The sequence below is a fragment of the Myxine glutinosa genome, chromosome 1 (genome assembly GCF_964187855.1).
Source record: "Myxine glutinosa chromosome 1, kmMyxGlut1.1, whole genome shotgun sequence".
NCBI classification, from domain to species: Eukaryota; Metazoa; Chordata; class Myxini; order Myxiniformes; family Myxinidae; genus Myxine; species Myxine glutinosa.
This window is the reverse complement of record NC_136261.1, coordinates 297,856,020-297,872,294: the sequence shown is the minus strand read 5'-3', so window position 1 is coordinate 297,872,294 and position 16,275 is coordinate 297,856,020. Positions and strand designations below refer to the sequence as shown.

Here is a 16,275-nt window from a genome sequence, read left to right as displayed (position 1 = left end):
GAACAAAATTTTGTTTTGTTTGCAATGTTAATATATTTAATAATTATTATTATTTATTTTTCACAAATAGTATTTGGGCCAAAAATATACATAAACTTTGATATTTCTATGTCATTATGCGATTGAGTCTCATATGCCCATTTATTAAAAGATCATTCCTCATCCTAACTGTTGAGTCCAGATGGATTGATATTTTTAAAGCTTTTAAAACATGGAAGATCTGGAGCAAACTTTGCTTTGTGCTTTTTATTCCTTTAAAAGCTTGGTGGATGACAGATGTGTGGTGCAGCCTACTGCTGGTGATTTGAACAACCCACCAAATAAATTCCGTGGTAAGTACCTCGTGTTCATTTTGACACACATCGCGATGTGACGTTTTAGTTAACTTTTTTGCAACTAATGACAGACAGCCTCTTTCTCATCTGAAATGCAATCTTATTTACTGCTTGTTTCACCGGTTTATGCAGCTTGTTTAATAGATTGCCATTTTTTGTAATATAAAATATTGGTGGATTATGATGTTTGCAATATTGAACTTTTTCACTTTATTTGCTTGTTTCCGATGGTAGTTTGCTTTTTAACATCCACTACTTCATGGATAATTGCATTGAATGATCATTGGTGACTTCACAACACATTTGTACTTGCAGCATGATGAGACTTGTGGTAAAATCTATTCTTTCATGCATGGTGAGATATGGCAACAAAGGATGAACTGTAAATATTGTCCTGTCCGTGCCGATAAAGACAGGTCTTGGACGGATTGCCGATCGAGCTTAACTCCAAGGCGTTCAGTCAAAAATTGTGGTGTTCTTTACACGTGAGGGAAAGGAGAATGACGAACTTACCTGGACTGCTTCCACCAGACGTCTTCGCACCTGCGAAAATCGACTCAAAGCGACACGGATTCAAATGTACAAAAATACCGGCTTTATTGAAGAAATGCCGGTAACCAAATAATGCACGACAAAACTAAAGTTCCTAAATGGAGCACCCCCCACAGACTTGTATACAGACAAAGGGAACAATAAAAGTGAAAATAAAAATGTGGGTGATTGTGACTTAGCTCTGGCCCCCTTGATCGTCCGGGATCGTCACAGGCCCCCCCTCCCCATCCCCTCCCCCCTCCGTCCTCATGCGGGAAAAGAAACCACAGGCCCAGGATGTGCAGTCTGTGCATGGGAAACAGGCCTCCTTGTGCAGTCCGCTCACTCCTGGTTCTGTGCGCAAAGCGAGCAGCCCACGCCCGTTCGGTCACTCCAGCCGCGCTCATCCTACCGATCGTTGAGACCTCCAATGTCCCTGGCGCAAGAGGTTATCGGTGACCGTTCACTTCCAGATCCAGAAACCGAGAGAGAAAATGTCGGCCCTCCAACTCCTTTGTACTCAAGGCTCTGACGTCATCCGACATCTCTTCGTTGCTCGACAATCCTAACCAATCACTGCTCTCTGGGGCGTGGCCTTACGGACCTGCCTGCTCTTGTGATCACCCGTCGGTGGTATCAGCGGTGGTTGAATGTCCTGTTTCCGGTTGGTTTTTATTTAGTGTTATTAATGCACGATTGCTGGCTTTGTGTGTGTGTGTGTGTGTGTGTGCTGCATTGTCATAAAGAACAGAGGGGAAATAACAGAGGCAATTACATACAGGGGATTAATTACCCATAAAGCCTGGTGTTGGCTTAGCAGTTAGGGTGCCGGCTTGGGATCCTAGGATCCTGGGTTCGAATCCCGGTCGATCGCTGAATTAACACCAGGGGGGTTGACTCAGCCTGTCATCCTTCCGAGGTCGGCAAATTGAGTACCAGCTTGCTGGGATGAATGATCCCAGTGTGTACCCCGGTTTAGAATCGGTACACCGTATCCCTGCGCATCGTAAGAGCATGACCAAGGGTTGGCGTCAGGAAGGGCATCCGGCCATAAAAACATTGCCTCAAACAGGGAACCATGATTGTCATGGGGCCTGCAAGGCCAACCCCCGCTTTAGCGGGGAAAAATGGCCTCAAAACGATCATTCATTCATTCATTCAATCCCTAACTAATTAACATAACCCCACTCCTCATCATGGGAACAAAGATATGCTCTTCAGGGGAGGATCCAGGAATTTCAAGACGTGGGGGGTGGGGGGTGCATGAAACTATAGCGCTAGGGGGGGGGGCGGATAAAGAGGGCGACTGGGGGTCCTCCCCCAGGAAATTTTTAAAAATTGATTGTCAGAAATGGCATTTCGTGTGTTCTTGGAAGTTTCTGCAGTTCCTTGCGTTCTTCCCTGGTCCAACAGTTCAGCAGATTTGCACCCCCTGCCCCCCCTCATCCTGGATTGAAGGGGGGGGGGGTGCGCACCCCCTGCACCCCCCCCCCCCTCCTGGATCCACCCCTGCTCTTACACGACATACAGTCTAACGGATTCCCTACTTATGTACATGGGGTTTCTTCTTCTTCATCGCGACATGCAGGGCATGGTAATCTATACACTTCTACCTGGCTCTAAGGTAATCATTGTCGACCCCCCACAAACATAACAATATACACAAGATGAGGGCAGCTCTGGATCATACGATGCAAAACATGTTAGATTACTCTTGCAGCAGTTTGATGATTAAAAAAAATTTTTTTGCTTCTACATTGTAAAACCTTAATTATGAAGACAACTATTCTGTAAAACAAAAATGACTACATAATCTAGGTGGTCGTCTGATCATGTGAAAGTTTCAAAATTAATTTGTTACTTTTTCCGATTGATAGTCCAATATTAATTATTTTATTTAAAAAATATATATTGTTGTGGTTTTGTGAATAAAGGATAACCCCCCTCGTAGGTAGACGCACCATAACATGTAGCCTCGCTGTAGTTCAGTTATTTCTTAGTAAATGTAAGCGTAGTCTCCTTTCCTGTGTTAGTTTTGCGTTGAGCAGGCCAGCGAGTAGGTCTCGATTGGGCTAGAATGCCATGTGCTCGGCCTGGAACAAGTCTGGCAAGGCCGAAGGGAGGAGCTGCAGGGGGAGTGGCCGGTAAGCAGCGAGCCGCCAATCAGAGCTCGAGGGGAGTGGCTCACCACGGCCACGAGAGGAGGGGCATGGAACATTCGGGTAAGGCCGGGGAGGGGCCATATAAAACCCTACCCCGAGCCCCCCGCGGCAGACGAGAGAGAACGAGTCAGCGACAGAGACGGTGAGAGGCAGAATCTGGGAGAGTCAGAACGAGAACGAGAGAGAGTGCGTCAGAGCTGTTGTCCCACCGCGAGTGGATTGAGTTGCTTGTTATAGTCTCTGTACACGAACATTCCCCGTGCCCTGCGCTCTGCGGCTGTATTAATCGCGCGGTGTGGAGACGATCCATCCCGGAGCCACCTACGCCAACGGCCCTCCTACCTGGGCTCCCTGCATACGTGGCGTGACCACCAGAGGGCTACGCCGGGCGAGCTGTCCGGGAGCGACCGACGGCAAGGCGCGTTTGGCGCGCGAACCTGCTCTTCCTCCTTTTCCCCGCGTGAGTGAGTGTGCCCTTTGTCTGGGGATAAGTTAAGACTGTTTAAGTGCCTGCTCTGTGTCTCTTCGCCCAGTACATTATAAATAAACCCATGTTCTTCCTCTTATTTGACCGTTCCCGTCATTTCACTATTGGCTTAGCATCGCACGAACAAAACTGCTCGAATCGGGTTCAATCAAAGTAACGGCCTGAGTCACGTGATACGCAAACCGCTCGGCGTACTCTATTAGCGTGGCTTGTGTGAGGTCCGGTCCCCGTTTTTGTGGCAGTGTGGGTACCAAAGGTACGTGTGGCATCGACCCGTGACCCTTTTCCACGCTCGCTGCGGGAGTGGCGACTCGGTCTCGTGGACACGAAGACCAGAGGGGGAAAAGGGGCTTAACCCCCCCCCCCCCTCTGTACGTCGACGGGCTTCGGGAGATCCACAACAATATATTTAATGCCTTTTGTACATATTTAGGTCGATGCCTTATGCATTTGATATAATGCTAAAATGATGGAATTTTTTTAAATCCCCACCCCACTCCAAATGCCTCGTACATGTCTTTCCTCTCATCACTACTGCCATGACTCTCAACCTCCTTTCCTTTCTCTCTCTCCATTTCAGATTTTCAGATATTTCTCTCCTAACCCTCACTTCCCTAGCAATCCTTTTTATTATTATCTCATCCCTCTTTTACTTTCCTCAAATTTTACTTGTTTAACTTGGCCCCCTTCCACCATACGTATTTAAAAGTAGAAAACCCATCACCATATGATATTATGTAAAGTTCTGACAAGCAGAGTCTGAGAGCCATGTAGTAAATCGACATCCTATATACAATATTCTTACATCACTGATGTTGATGTTTTGTGCTGCAGTGGGAGCACATTTGCATTTCAGCTGTACAGTCTGGTTTTCATTCTCAGCCTGACTATAACGTGTCAGCTAGTTGCTTTGCAGATAGGACATTGCATCACAGTATGGGAGTCCTGTCTGCTTGTATTTGTTGGTGTTTGTTAAAGATGCCACAGAGCTTACTCGTCAAAGAGTAGGCAAGCTATTGCCATCATTCTGACCAGGTCACTCTACCTTGAACAATGGATGGAGGCCCTCAATATCGGACATGAAATCAGGGCTATGTCTCTGGACAAATATTGTGCTTTTGATACAGTTTGGCATCCTGCCTTACTTTCCAGACTATCTGCCTGTGGCATCCTATGCCAACTCCACACATGGCTTACTGACTTTTTATATTTTTTATTTTTTGTGTACAAGATCGAGGCTCGTGTAAGAGCTACCATTAATCACATAAAAACAAACTGACACATAAAACATAAGATAAAGGTAGCGGGAGACAAGATGGGAAGAGAGAGGGAAGCACTAACAGGGACATCGGGAGTTCTGTGGGAGGGAGAGGGTTAGGGAGGGCCATGGGGAAGGGGGGTGGGGGGTGAGAGGTGGAAAACACATGGACACTGCTAGGACTTCCAGGAAAGAAGTCGGTATTTCAAAAAAGTGGATCTGGGGTGAATTAGTGGGGGTAGAAAAGATAAAGGTTTTGAATGGGGGAAGATAAGAGATGGTGGTAAACAGCTGTTTTAAAGACCTGGAGGGAGGAGTGGGATTGAAGAGAGTGGGGGAGTTTGTTCCAGAGGCGGGAGAAAAGAGGAATGAAAGAGTGAAGGTGAGCAGAGAGTCTTGATTTTGTCAGTTTCACCATGAAAGGGTTGCTGGCAGATGTTGGGCGACCTCTTGTAGGAATATTTGATGTTATATATTTGATGCCACAAATATAATACAAATAACAGAATATATTTTACAAATATTTACAAATTACAAAGTTACAAAATATAATATATTTGAATATAAGATGGCAGATCTTGTAGGAATATTTGGGGGACAGAGCACAGACAGATCTGGGGGAGCAAGGCCGGAGAGGAGTCGGTAGAAGACAGAAAGACCACCAAACCTGCCTGTGGTGAGTGAGTGAAAGCCCTCGGAGTTAGCGTCATCGCGAGAGATTCCAATGATTCTGAAAGCTTTGGTTTCAACAGCGTGAAGCCGAGTTAGGTGTGAGGCAGGAGCACCGGCCCAGAGGGGGGAACAGTATTCCATTGAGCTGCGGATAAAAGCCTTGTATGTGGTGAGGTGCTCAGGTGTGCCAAGGAAAAACTTCACATGACGGAGGATGCCCAGTCGGCGACTGGCTTCTGCCGGCACTAGTTGGTGTATGTTAAAGATCCCACAATGTTCTTCTCGAGGAGTAGGTGAGCTATTGCTGGCACCATGAACAAGTTCCCGATTCCTGCCCTAACTATTTAATTGAGCAGCAGTATTTAGTTGAGCATCAGGCCTGGCCAGCCGGTTCGTGAAAGACTTCGGCTAAAAACTTCCTCCCGCCAACCCCACAAGAATGTGGGAATAATTGGGACATTAAAGAAGAAGAAGAAGAGGAAGAAGAATGCATGAAATTTCAATATTTGGCATGACCACATCTTTCATGCAAAGCAGCAGATATGCTTTCCTGCGATTTTTGTAGAAAATTCCATTGGGAGGTTGTTCCAATGTTCCATGCATTCTGCAATGTTTCCCATAATTCATGTTGAGTTCCAGAGAATCAAGGTTTGGCTTCATCATCACCAATTTATAACAATTATATTGTTGCCTTAGAGAAGGTGTGACTCGAATGTTGCCTGTGCTGTTCGGTCTTCGTTATGAGGAAAGATTTGAAAAGATGGGATTGTTGGTGTCGGAGAAGAGAAGATTATGAAAATATATGATGGATATTTTCAAGATATTCAAAAGTGATTGGCAAAGTAAATGAAGTGGATTTTTTTTTTGAAGAGGGAATGAGGATATAACTTTGGATGTACAGCATGACAAAAATGCAAAAAAAAGACAAAAAAATGCAAAGGGAGCAAGAACTGAGATGACATAAGATAGGGATGCTTGTGTTTTTACTCAAGTTACCCTGCACATGTGAAACAAGAAGCAGGGTTAAGCAATTTGGTTCACCTCAGTCTGTCTACAAATATCAGTTTGTGATCGAGGAACAACTTGATTTCAATGGAATGTTGTATTTTGAAAAGAAATCAGAACACCTGTAGTTTAGTAGTACTTTGGCTCTGAATTCGTCATGTGCATCATTCGTAAATCGCACATACGCAGAGAGAAGTGAGATAGTTGTTTTTCTCTGTCTGCCTGTGTAACAGTCAAACAAAATTTTAAATCATTCCAAACAGGAAACCTACTGTTTTAAGGACACCATAAGCATAAAGGACACAAACAATAGGCACGAATAACTAATGTACGTGTTAAATAAGGTGGTGTATAAGACTGCATCAACAGCTGAAAACTTACCGAATCTTTTTTTTTTCTTCGACCTGTAAAATATTTATTTTATTTCAATTGATTTATACACTTGAACACTGTAGAACACAAATCGTCTTTTTGGCACTTTCAAAACCCTTCCGTTTAGCAGTACTTTCGACATTTTACATGAAAAATATTTTTTTCAAAATAGACAACTATTCGACAAATAGACAAAAATATTTCGACATTTTACATCATCACGACAAATCAAATTGTTTTATGAGCTCTCTGGTTGGTCTATGCAATAGTTTGCCAGGAATTGTGGTGAATGCAGACAGCTGATCATTTTAATGAGGAATTAACCAAATATCGAGAGGTAGTAATAGATTGAGGTTTGTATGGCTGGGAGGATTTGGCATGTAGAAAGGAATGTGCGTAAATGTGCTGTGGTGTGTGTGCTTGTGTTGGACTGTGCTGTGCATGCATCTGCTGGGCTTCATGAGCTTGTGCCTGGATCCACATGCATACCCTCCTCATTTTTTGCCAATACTGCTTTGCCATCACCTTCATAAAAGTGTTTTCTTTATGTATTCTTCTCTTTTTTTCATTTTTTTATTCCTCCTACCTTACTCTTTTGTTTTATTTTCACACAAATAGTGGTGTCAATTGTGGAGTAATTGTTGTTACCACTGCCACCAAAGGTGGATGGAGGTTATGTTTTCTGTTTTGTCTGTTGGTTTGTTTGTCTGTATGTTTGTCTGTCCGTTTTTGAACAAAATATCTCAAAAAGTTGTGGATGGATTCGGACTAAATTTGGCAGAGATGTAGCGTATGTGACAAGGACGAAGTGATTAGATTTTGGTGAATATCCGGATTCGGATCCGGCGAGTAGAATTTTTTAAGTCATTCTTCACCATTGAGAGATGGGGCCAAAAATGATACTTATCAGGATATCTCAAAAAGTTGTGGACGGATTTGGATGAAACTTAGAGGAGAGGTTGGGTGTGTGACAAGGAAGTATCGATTCAATTTCGTTGAAGATCCGGATCCGGATCCAGCTAGTAGAATTTTTAAAGTGATTCTTCACCATTGAGTGATATGGTCAAACAGCCGGAGGTATGCTCTCTTATGGGTGCCGTTCTAGTTACTTATGCAGCCTGTTGCTGCTGGTCGCATCATTTCTGGGAGCATGGTTGTGCCCCTGATGCAGTGTCCCTGTCACCAGTAAGCCGGTACTCATTTTGCTGACCTCAGAAGGACGAGAGGCTGAGTCGATGCACCTGGTGTTATTTCAACGGCATCACAGGAGTTAAAACTCAAGACCCGAAGATCTCAAGCCAGCCACCTTAACCGTTAAGCCAACACCAGGCTTAATGGAGTCGTACATATATCATATGCTGGACAGATATTAGAAAACTTGTGTTATCTTTCACTAATTAAAAGAACTTTAGTCAACAATGGACAAACGCCTGTGATAGTTAGGATTTTGAACCTGGGTTAGGTTGTAGACTTTTCAGGTGCTTGTGGTATTTTCATTTATGTTGTGGATGTTAAAGATACCGAGATGTATCTCAGAAGGATATGTCACCGTGTGCCTGATTCCTTTGCCTAGTTCCCTTTGTGTATATACAGGTCCTGTTTTGTTCATAAACAAGTGGGACTGTTTACATCATAAGCTCCACTGGTTTGACCACAACATATTCTCGCGAGCAACCTGTTCTTATGTTGACTGAACCAAGTCACATTTTAAGTGATCTGATATGCTTCCAATCGGACCAGCTAACATCTGTCTCTTTCATGCCACTCAGAATGTTCCTGTTCATGAGCATGATACAATATGGGTGATCATCCAACGATGTGTCAAGGTTTCAGATAAATTATTCCCTGGGTGAGATAATGGCAGCTAAGTCATATAATCAGTCAATTCAAGCTGATGCATGAGGCATCTTCAGAATTCTGTGGCCAAAAGTAGAGCAGTGGGCTAATCATATTTTAATACTGTTCTTATGGTTGCCATAGGAACAATCAATGCTTTTTTTGCTTATCAGTTCTTCATCAGTAGACCATAATGTCATTGTGAAAGTGAAGCCAGAGCACAAAATTTTGGCAGAGATCATAAACTTCTCCCGTTTAAAAGAAATATTAACACAATTTTTGTTCATTTCTTTAACTCAAATGTCATAAGGTCATTTCTAGCCATTTCTAGCCATGTCATTTCTTGCCTCAAGTTTCAGGCACGTCAGTATAATATTTAAGGTTTGCCCAATGTTAACATTACAGGACAATATCCATTACATCCAACATCATGTGTTGCTGCAAAATGCAAGAAAGTTTAAGCTGGAAAGGAAATGATAAACTCAAAGTGAAGACATTTGCATTTGTAAGGATTCAATTTGAAATTGTCAAGGTTCACCATAATATACCTTTCCTTGACGATCTCACAAATGTTTCCTGGTATGTTGGTACGTCCTTGTAGCCAACATCTGCACAGCTTGGCTTGTGTTTAGCATCTAGTTTTATGCCTGCTGTAGGGGTATTGTGGAGTTCCATTCAACTCCTCAATGGGTGCTTTATATTCTGCATCCTTGATGCTGGCCAGTTTTAGCAGGCCAGGGCTTGCGGGCTGGTTTTGCACCAAAATGTACAGAGATCACTGGCCAGAGTGGCTCACAGTTCTGGAATGCGGACGATTTGCACGTGTTGTGGAGAGTTATCCTCGAATTATTTTGACCCTTGTCGAAGCCAAATTGTCTTTGTTTGTGTTCTTACAAATGGCACGTGGTGTTTTATTTGATTGATGTATCCCCTGTCATTGTATATCAATCGATTGAATTGTTCTCAATCATTTGTTAAAATATTTGCTTACATGTTGACGGAAACCATTTACAAGCCAAGAATCTCAAAGCAGTTTCACTATTGTTGTCGTGAAATTGTGTCTAAGTTTGAAACCAGGTGTCATGCAACTTCTGTCCACTGCGCGGCAGTTATAAAGATCTCAGACATCCAGCGCAGCAATCATACCTGTGACATTTATTGTATGTTATGTAGGTGCCTAATTAGATGGTACGTATAACCACTTTGTTCAAGGCTTGCTTGTGGCCGATTGTAAACCCATTACTGATCCAGATAATGCTGAATATTGATATGATGTTCGCTGGTTTTCTTTACAGGTATTGCTAGGGATCTATTTCGATTAAACTCACGAACAGAGCCAATGTTGTAACTCTGGTTTTTACAACAATTAATCGAAATACGTCTCTTGTCTTGAACGAGTTCGTCATGACTCGCACGCTGATACATGTACTGATCTTCGGAGCGGACCCTCAAGCGCTGGACTCGTCTGCCCAGCTCAAGCACTAGCTATGTCTAATTACAAGCTACCTGGGAGCCCAGGCGGACCTCCCGGGCGAGACCAAGCTAGCTGTTCTTATCTCCCACGTGTCCCATTCTGCTTACGAGTACATTTCTCAGTGCGACATGTTCGCTACCGCCGAAGCGGAACTACGTCGAATCTACATTGACTCGGAGCGTGGTCTATACTCGCTACCTGCTCGCTTCACGATGACAGGACCCTTCGGAATCCATCGACCACTTCGTCCAGGACCTCCGTCGTTTAGCGAAGGACTGTACAGCTGAAGCTCGGTCGCACGAACAGATGTGTGATGATTTGATGTGTGATTCTTTTGTTTCGGGGATTCACTCGCCGATAAATACGTCAAAGATTGCTGGAAACGACGGATCTAACGCTGGCGAAGGCACGAGTTGGCACTCGTTTACTACGAGGCGCAGACACAATCGGAGCGTACGGTCGCCCGTACGTCACTGCGGGGATAACTGGTGAGCGACCGGAGAGTGCTGCTACGACGGAGCGAACGGATGCTGAACCTCTGCTGGAATCGGGACAACGGACACTCTCGAGGCTTCAGGCACGAGCGTGACAGCCGCTGCTGCTGTCGCTCCATCTGTCGGGAGTAACGTTAAGTGCTTTTTCTGCGGAAACCGGAATCATTTGAGGTCAGTTTGTCCGGCTCAAGAAGCGACGTGTCACTCGTGCTCTCGGAAAGGACATTTTGCAAAGGTATGTCGCTCGTCACGGGTCAGGCGAACTCGCTCGACATTGTCCGTGATTCTCTCACCGCCTGAGGCACAATCGGCACCCCGCGCGGCCTTGACTGGGATCACCTCCCCGCGCGGGCCTCGCGTGGCTCACGCGACCTTGGCTAGGATCATCTCGCCGGCCGAGAGACAATCGGCGCCTCGCGCGGCTCGAGCGACCTTGACTGGGAACCTTTCATCGCCTGGGGCTCGATCGGCTCCACGCTCGACGCTGGCCGGCGTCGGGCCCACGCGCGTGGTTCGATCGCCCCCTCTGGATGACACGACAACTACCGGGCCGTCTGGGCTGTCCAGCGCTGTTATTCCAGTTATGATTGAGGGACAGATTGCAAACGCCTTGATCAACACAGGCTACTGATAGCTATGTTGACATGCGACTCGTGCAGAAGCATGGTTGGTCGATTCTCGGGACAACACGCCAAATTTTCATGGCTTCCCAAGCTCTTTGGCTACGTACTAAAGGAGAATGCCGGCTGAAGCTAGTGATTAATGGCCGAATGTTTCCGGATGTGCATTTAATGGTCTTACCAACGTTATGTGCCGAAGTATTGCTAGGACACGATTTTTTCTGTCGTCATGGCCGGTTAGAAATGGAATTTGGTGGTGACAACACTCTTTCTGTGTGCGCTCTGGCCGGGATGGAAATTGAACCCCTGTCGCTGTTCCCCAATTTGACTCCTGACTGCACCCCAGTCGCCGTTAAATTGCGACGATACTCTCGGGCTGATACGCAATTTATTGCTGAGGAGAGTAGTCGACTTCTAAAGGAGGGCATAATCGAACCTAGTCGATCGCCTTGGAGAGCTCAAGTTTTGGTAGTCCAGACCAAAAATCATCGCAAACGCATGGTAATCGACTACTCGCAGACGATTAATCGGTTTACGCAATTGGACACCTACCCACTCCCGGGATTGGATTCCCTGGTCCGACAGGTGGCACAGTACTCGGTATACAGCACTTTAGATCTCCGAAGCGAGTATCATCAGATTCCTATTGTGGAGGCCGATCACATCTACACCGGGTTTGAATCCGGACAGAGGTTGTACCAGTTCACCCGTTTGCCTTTTGTGGTCACAAATGGGGTTCATGCTTCCAGAGGGCCATAGATGACATAATTGCTAAGGAACACTTAACAGATGTCTTTGTTTACCTGGACAACCTAACCGTTTGTGGGTACGGTCAAGCTCATCATGATGCTAATCTGCAGCGCTTCCTCACGGTTGCGCGCCAGTACCGGCTGACTGAACGAGGCTAAATGTCGCTATTCAGCTCGAACGATAGACCTTCTGGGGTACACCGTGAACCAAGGCACTATCATCCCAGATAAAGAACGACTGCAACCCTTGCTCGACATGGCCCTGCCACATGATCGTGCTTCTCTGAAGCGTGCCCTCGGGCTACTTGCTCATTATTCAAAGTGGGTCCAAAATTTCTCTGAAAAGCTCCGTTCCCTTGAGGATTGCAAAGTGTTCCCCATGTGCTATCCCGCCAAGGTCACTTTCCATGGACTGAAGTCAGACATAGCTGGCGTCGCTGTGTCGTCTATAGATGAAAACAAGACCTTTGTTTTGGAGAGCGATGCGTCGGACCACGCGATAGCTGCCACACTCTCTCAAGGGGGACAACCTGTGGCCTTCTTTTCAAAGACTCTCTCCCCCACAGAGAAACGTCACTCGTCTGTCGAAAAAGAAGCGTATGCCATAGTTGTCTATTAGGCGTTGGAGGCCATATTTGCTTGGCAAATGTTTCGAGGTCATTACTGATCAGCAAAGTGTCACTTTCATGGACGACACGTGCCATGCCCAGCGCATTAAGAATGAGAAAATCACTCGGTGGAGGATAGAATTAGAAGATTATTGCTATATCATCAAGTATCGCCCAGGGCGGGATAATCTCGCAGCGGACGCATTATCCCGACCGGCGGTGTGCGCGAGTCTCACCTCCTTTGAGGATCTGCGTGTTCTTCATGAAACGTTGTGCCATCCCGGAGTGAATCGTCTAGCTCATTATGTGCACAGTCGCAATTTGCCCTACTCTGTTGAGGACATTCGTCAGCTATGTCGCACTTGTTCCGTTTGTGCTGAACTCAAACCTCGTTTCGACAAACCACAGATGGGTACACTGATCCAGGCTACTCGGCCATGGGAGAGATTGGCTATGGACTTCAAAGGGCCCCTCCCGGCTTCGTGTCTGCCTGCTAGTCCTAGCATACCGGCTTCGGGTAGCTCTCGCTACCTTCTCACGATAGTTGGCGAGTTCTCCAGATTCCCTTTTGCTTTTCCGTGCAGCGATATGTCTGCTGGGACGGTTATCCGGTGTCTGCAGATTTTGTTTTCCATGTTCGGAAATCCTGCCTATGTACACACCGATCGAGGTGCAGTGTTTCTGTCCCAAGATGAGAACCTTTTTTGCTCCAGCGCAATGTAGCTTCGAGCTATACTACTCCGTACAGGCCACAGGCGAACTGTCAGGTGAAAAGATTTAATGGCATTATATGGAAGGCCATTACTCTAGGCCTTAAGACCCATGGACTAGGACTGGACCGATTGACCTGGATGGTACACGGGGTGTTAAACTCGATCAGGACTCTATTGTGCACCGCTACTAATCAAACTCCTCACGATCATCTGTTTCGTTACTCGCGCCGTTCAGGTGGTAGCCGACCTTTGCCGGGCTGGCTTGCTGAGCCCAGACCGGCTTTCCTCAAACGCGCGGTTCGCTCAAATAAATACGACCCGCTCGTCGACAAGGTTCATATTCTCCAAGCTAATCCCGAGCACGCTCGAGTGCTGCTGCCAAATGGACGCGAGTCTACAGTTTTGGTGCGTCATCTTACTCCGTGCGGGGATACCGTCCGGCCGGAGCTCAGCCCAGGGAGTCGGTTGATGGGGACTTCACCGTCCACCCCGCCCCCGCGGCCCGCACGCACCCGATCCGATTGACATTGTGGTGCTGCTGCCATCACCCGAGATAGGCGGTTATCCCGACGAGGGTGAATTCGGACTCGCGGTTGACGCTCCTGGTGCATATCGAACGCGCGCCGGCAGAGAAACTCACCGTCCCGATCGCTATGGCTGGGATTAACATGAATTGCTGCTTTATGTAGCCATCTGCTAACTGAAATTTTCCCTACTGCTACATAGCTTGCTAGATTGGTTCTTACCACTAGGGGTAGTGTAGTTTTAACGCTGGGGAGAATGTCGTGAAATTGTGTCGAAGTCTGAACCCAGGTGTCATGTGACTTCTGTCCACTGCGCGGCAGTTATAAAGATCTCAGACATCCAGCGCAGCGATCATACCTGTGACATTTATTGTATGTTATGTAGGTGCATAATTAGATGGTACGTATAACCACTTTGTTCAAGGCTTGCTTGTGCTCGATTGTAAACCCATTACTGATCCAGATGAATGCTGAATATTGATATGATGTTCGCTGGTTTTCTTTACAGGTATTGCTAGGGATCTATTTCGATTAAACTCACGAACTGAGCCAATGTTGTAACTCTGGTTTTTACAACAATTGTAATTGGATGTTTCTCTATTATAGACTAGCAAGGATACCTGGCATTTCCAGGCAATGCAGATTCACTTGGGTGACAGTTTCAATAGGCTGAAACAAAATGGCGGCAAAAACCTGAAACATTAGCAACTTTTCATCTTTCACGGCGGATAAGAATCAACCATTTTCTTCTTTTTTACTTTTTAAGGACATATCAGGAAACACAAGAGTAGACTAATCGACCCATGCTGCATGTGCTATCCCCACTCTCATTATTACATTATACGAATTTCACTTTCTTTTTTCTTTTTACAGCGTAACCCATAGGGAAGTACCATCTGGAACAGCATTTGTCTGTTCAACCTATGAATGTATGTAACAACAACAACAACATGCATTTTAAGGCCATCTTCCCTGCAAGAGCGGGGGTTAGCCTTGCGGTCCCCATGACAATCTTCTCCATTTTGCCCTATTTTCTGCATCTCTCCTTGTTAACCCCCTTGCCCGCATTTCTTCTTCCACCATCTTTAGCCAGTCACTTTCATCCTTCCTCAACACATGACCAAACCATCTCAACCTGTTCCTCCTCACAGCATCAATCACAGGCTCTATTCCCATCATCTTTCGCAATTCATCATTTGTCTTCCTCTCTCTCTCAACGATACTCCGCACATCCACCGAACCATTCACATTTCCACCCTTTCCAGCCTTCGTTGCTGCTCTACATTCATGACCCATGTCTCGCTCCCATAAATCATAACACTTCTCACACATGCAGCATACACCTTTCCCTTCAGCTTCAACGACACTCCCCTCCTCATCAGCATGCCACTCAGTTCCCGAAACTTCTTCCATGCACATCTCACTCCAGCAACCGTTGCCGAGTCTGATCCACCTTCTCCATTCAGCATGTGTCCGAGGTAGGAAAATGTTTTCACACCTTCCAGCTTCACGCCGTCTCCAAGATCCAACTCAACATTTCCTCCATCTGCAGCTCCCTCTGTGCACACCTTAGATTTGAATGTAGCTGCCACACTGGTTAATGACCCTCTCAGACCACTACATTTTTGATGAACCCACTCAGCGCACATTGTACATTGAATGGAGTTCACTCCGGCACCCTTCCTGCACACAGCACATGGCCACTTCCCAGTTCTTTCCACCTCACCACATGCTTTACCACTTGCCATCACCTTAGTTTTTCCGATATTCACCTTCAGACCTTTTGGCTCCATACATTCCTTCCACTTGTTCATCTTCTCCTTCATTCCATCCATACTTTCTGCAATCAACACCAGATCATCTGCATACAACAACTCCCACGGTAAACCCTCCTTTACGTTCCGAGCCAGCACCTCCATCACAGCTACAAATAGTCGTGGACTTAGTACCGACCCCTGATGCACTCCCACCTTCACCTCAAACTCACCACTGTTCCCGTCCCTTGTCATTCCAGCTGTGCGCGCTCTTTTGTACATTGCCATCACTACTCTGATCAACCATTCCTCCACTTCTAACTTCCTCAATGCCCATGTCAATACTTCGCGTGGAACCCTATCGAATGCTTTCTCCAGATCAACAAACCCAAGAAACAACTTCCTCCTCTTCTCCATGTACTTCTCCTGCAACTGCCTCACAATAAAGAGCATGTCTGTCGTTCCTCTTCCTGGCATAAATCCAAACTGCATTTCGTCTATCTTCACCTTCTTCCTGATCCTCCTCTCCAACACCCTTCCCAATACCTTCATTCCATGCTCCAATAACTTTATCGCTCGGTACGAGCCACACTCCGGAGGGTCACCTTTCCCCTTGTATAGAGGGACGAGGGTACTCAGTTCCCAATCCACTGGAATGCGGCCTTCTTTCACCACCAGATT

The 16,275-nt window shown here is 46.0% G+C and overlaps 1 protein-coding gene across 1 annotated transcript in view; it reads left to right on the top strand.

The window, feature by feature from the left end:
• Positions 1 to 16,275, top strand: part of LOC137439429 (inositol 1,4,5-trisphosphate-gated calcium channel ITPR1) — a 371,962-nt gene that overhangs the window by 19,461 nt on the left and 336,226 nt on the right. The window contains exon 2 of the mRNA XM_078767929.1: positions 262 to 332. Coding sequence (XP_078624055.1) covers positions 262 to 332 — 71 coding nt within the window. The remainder of the gene's footprint in view (positions 1 to 261; positions 333 to 16,275) is intronic.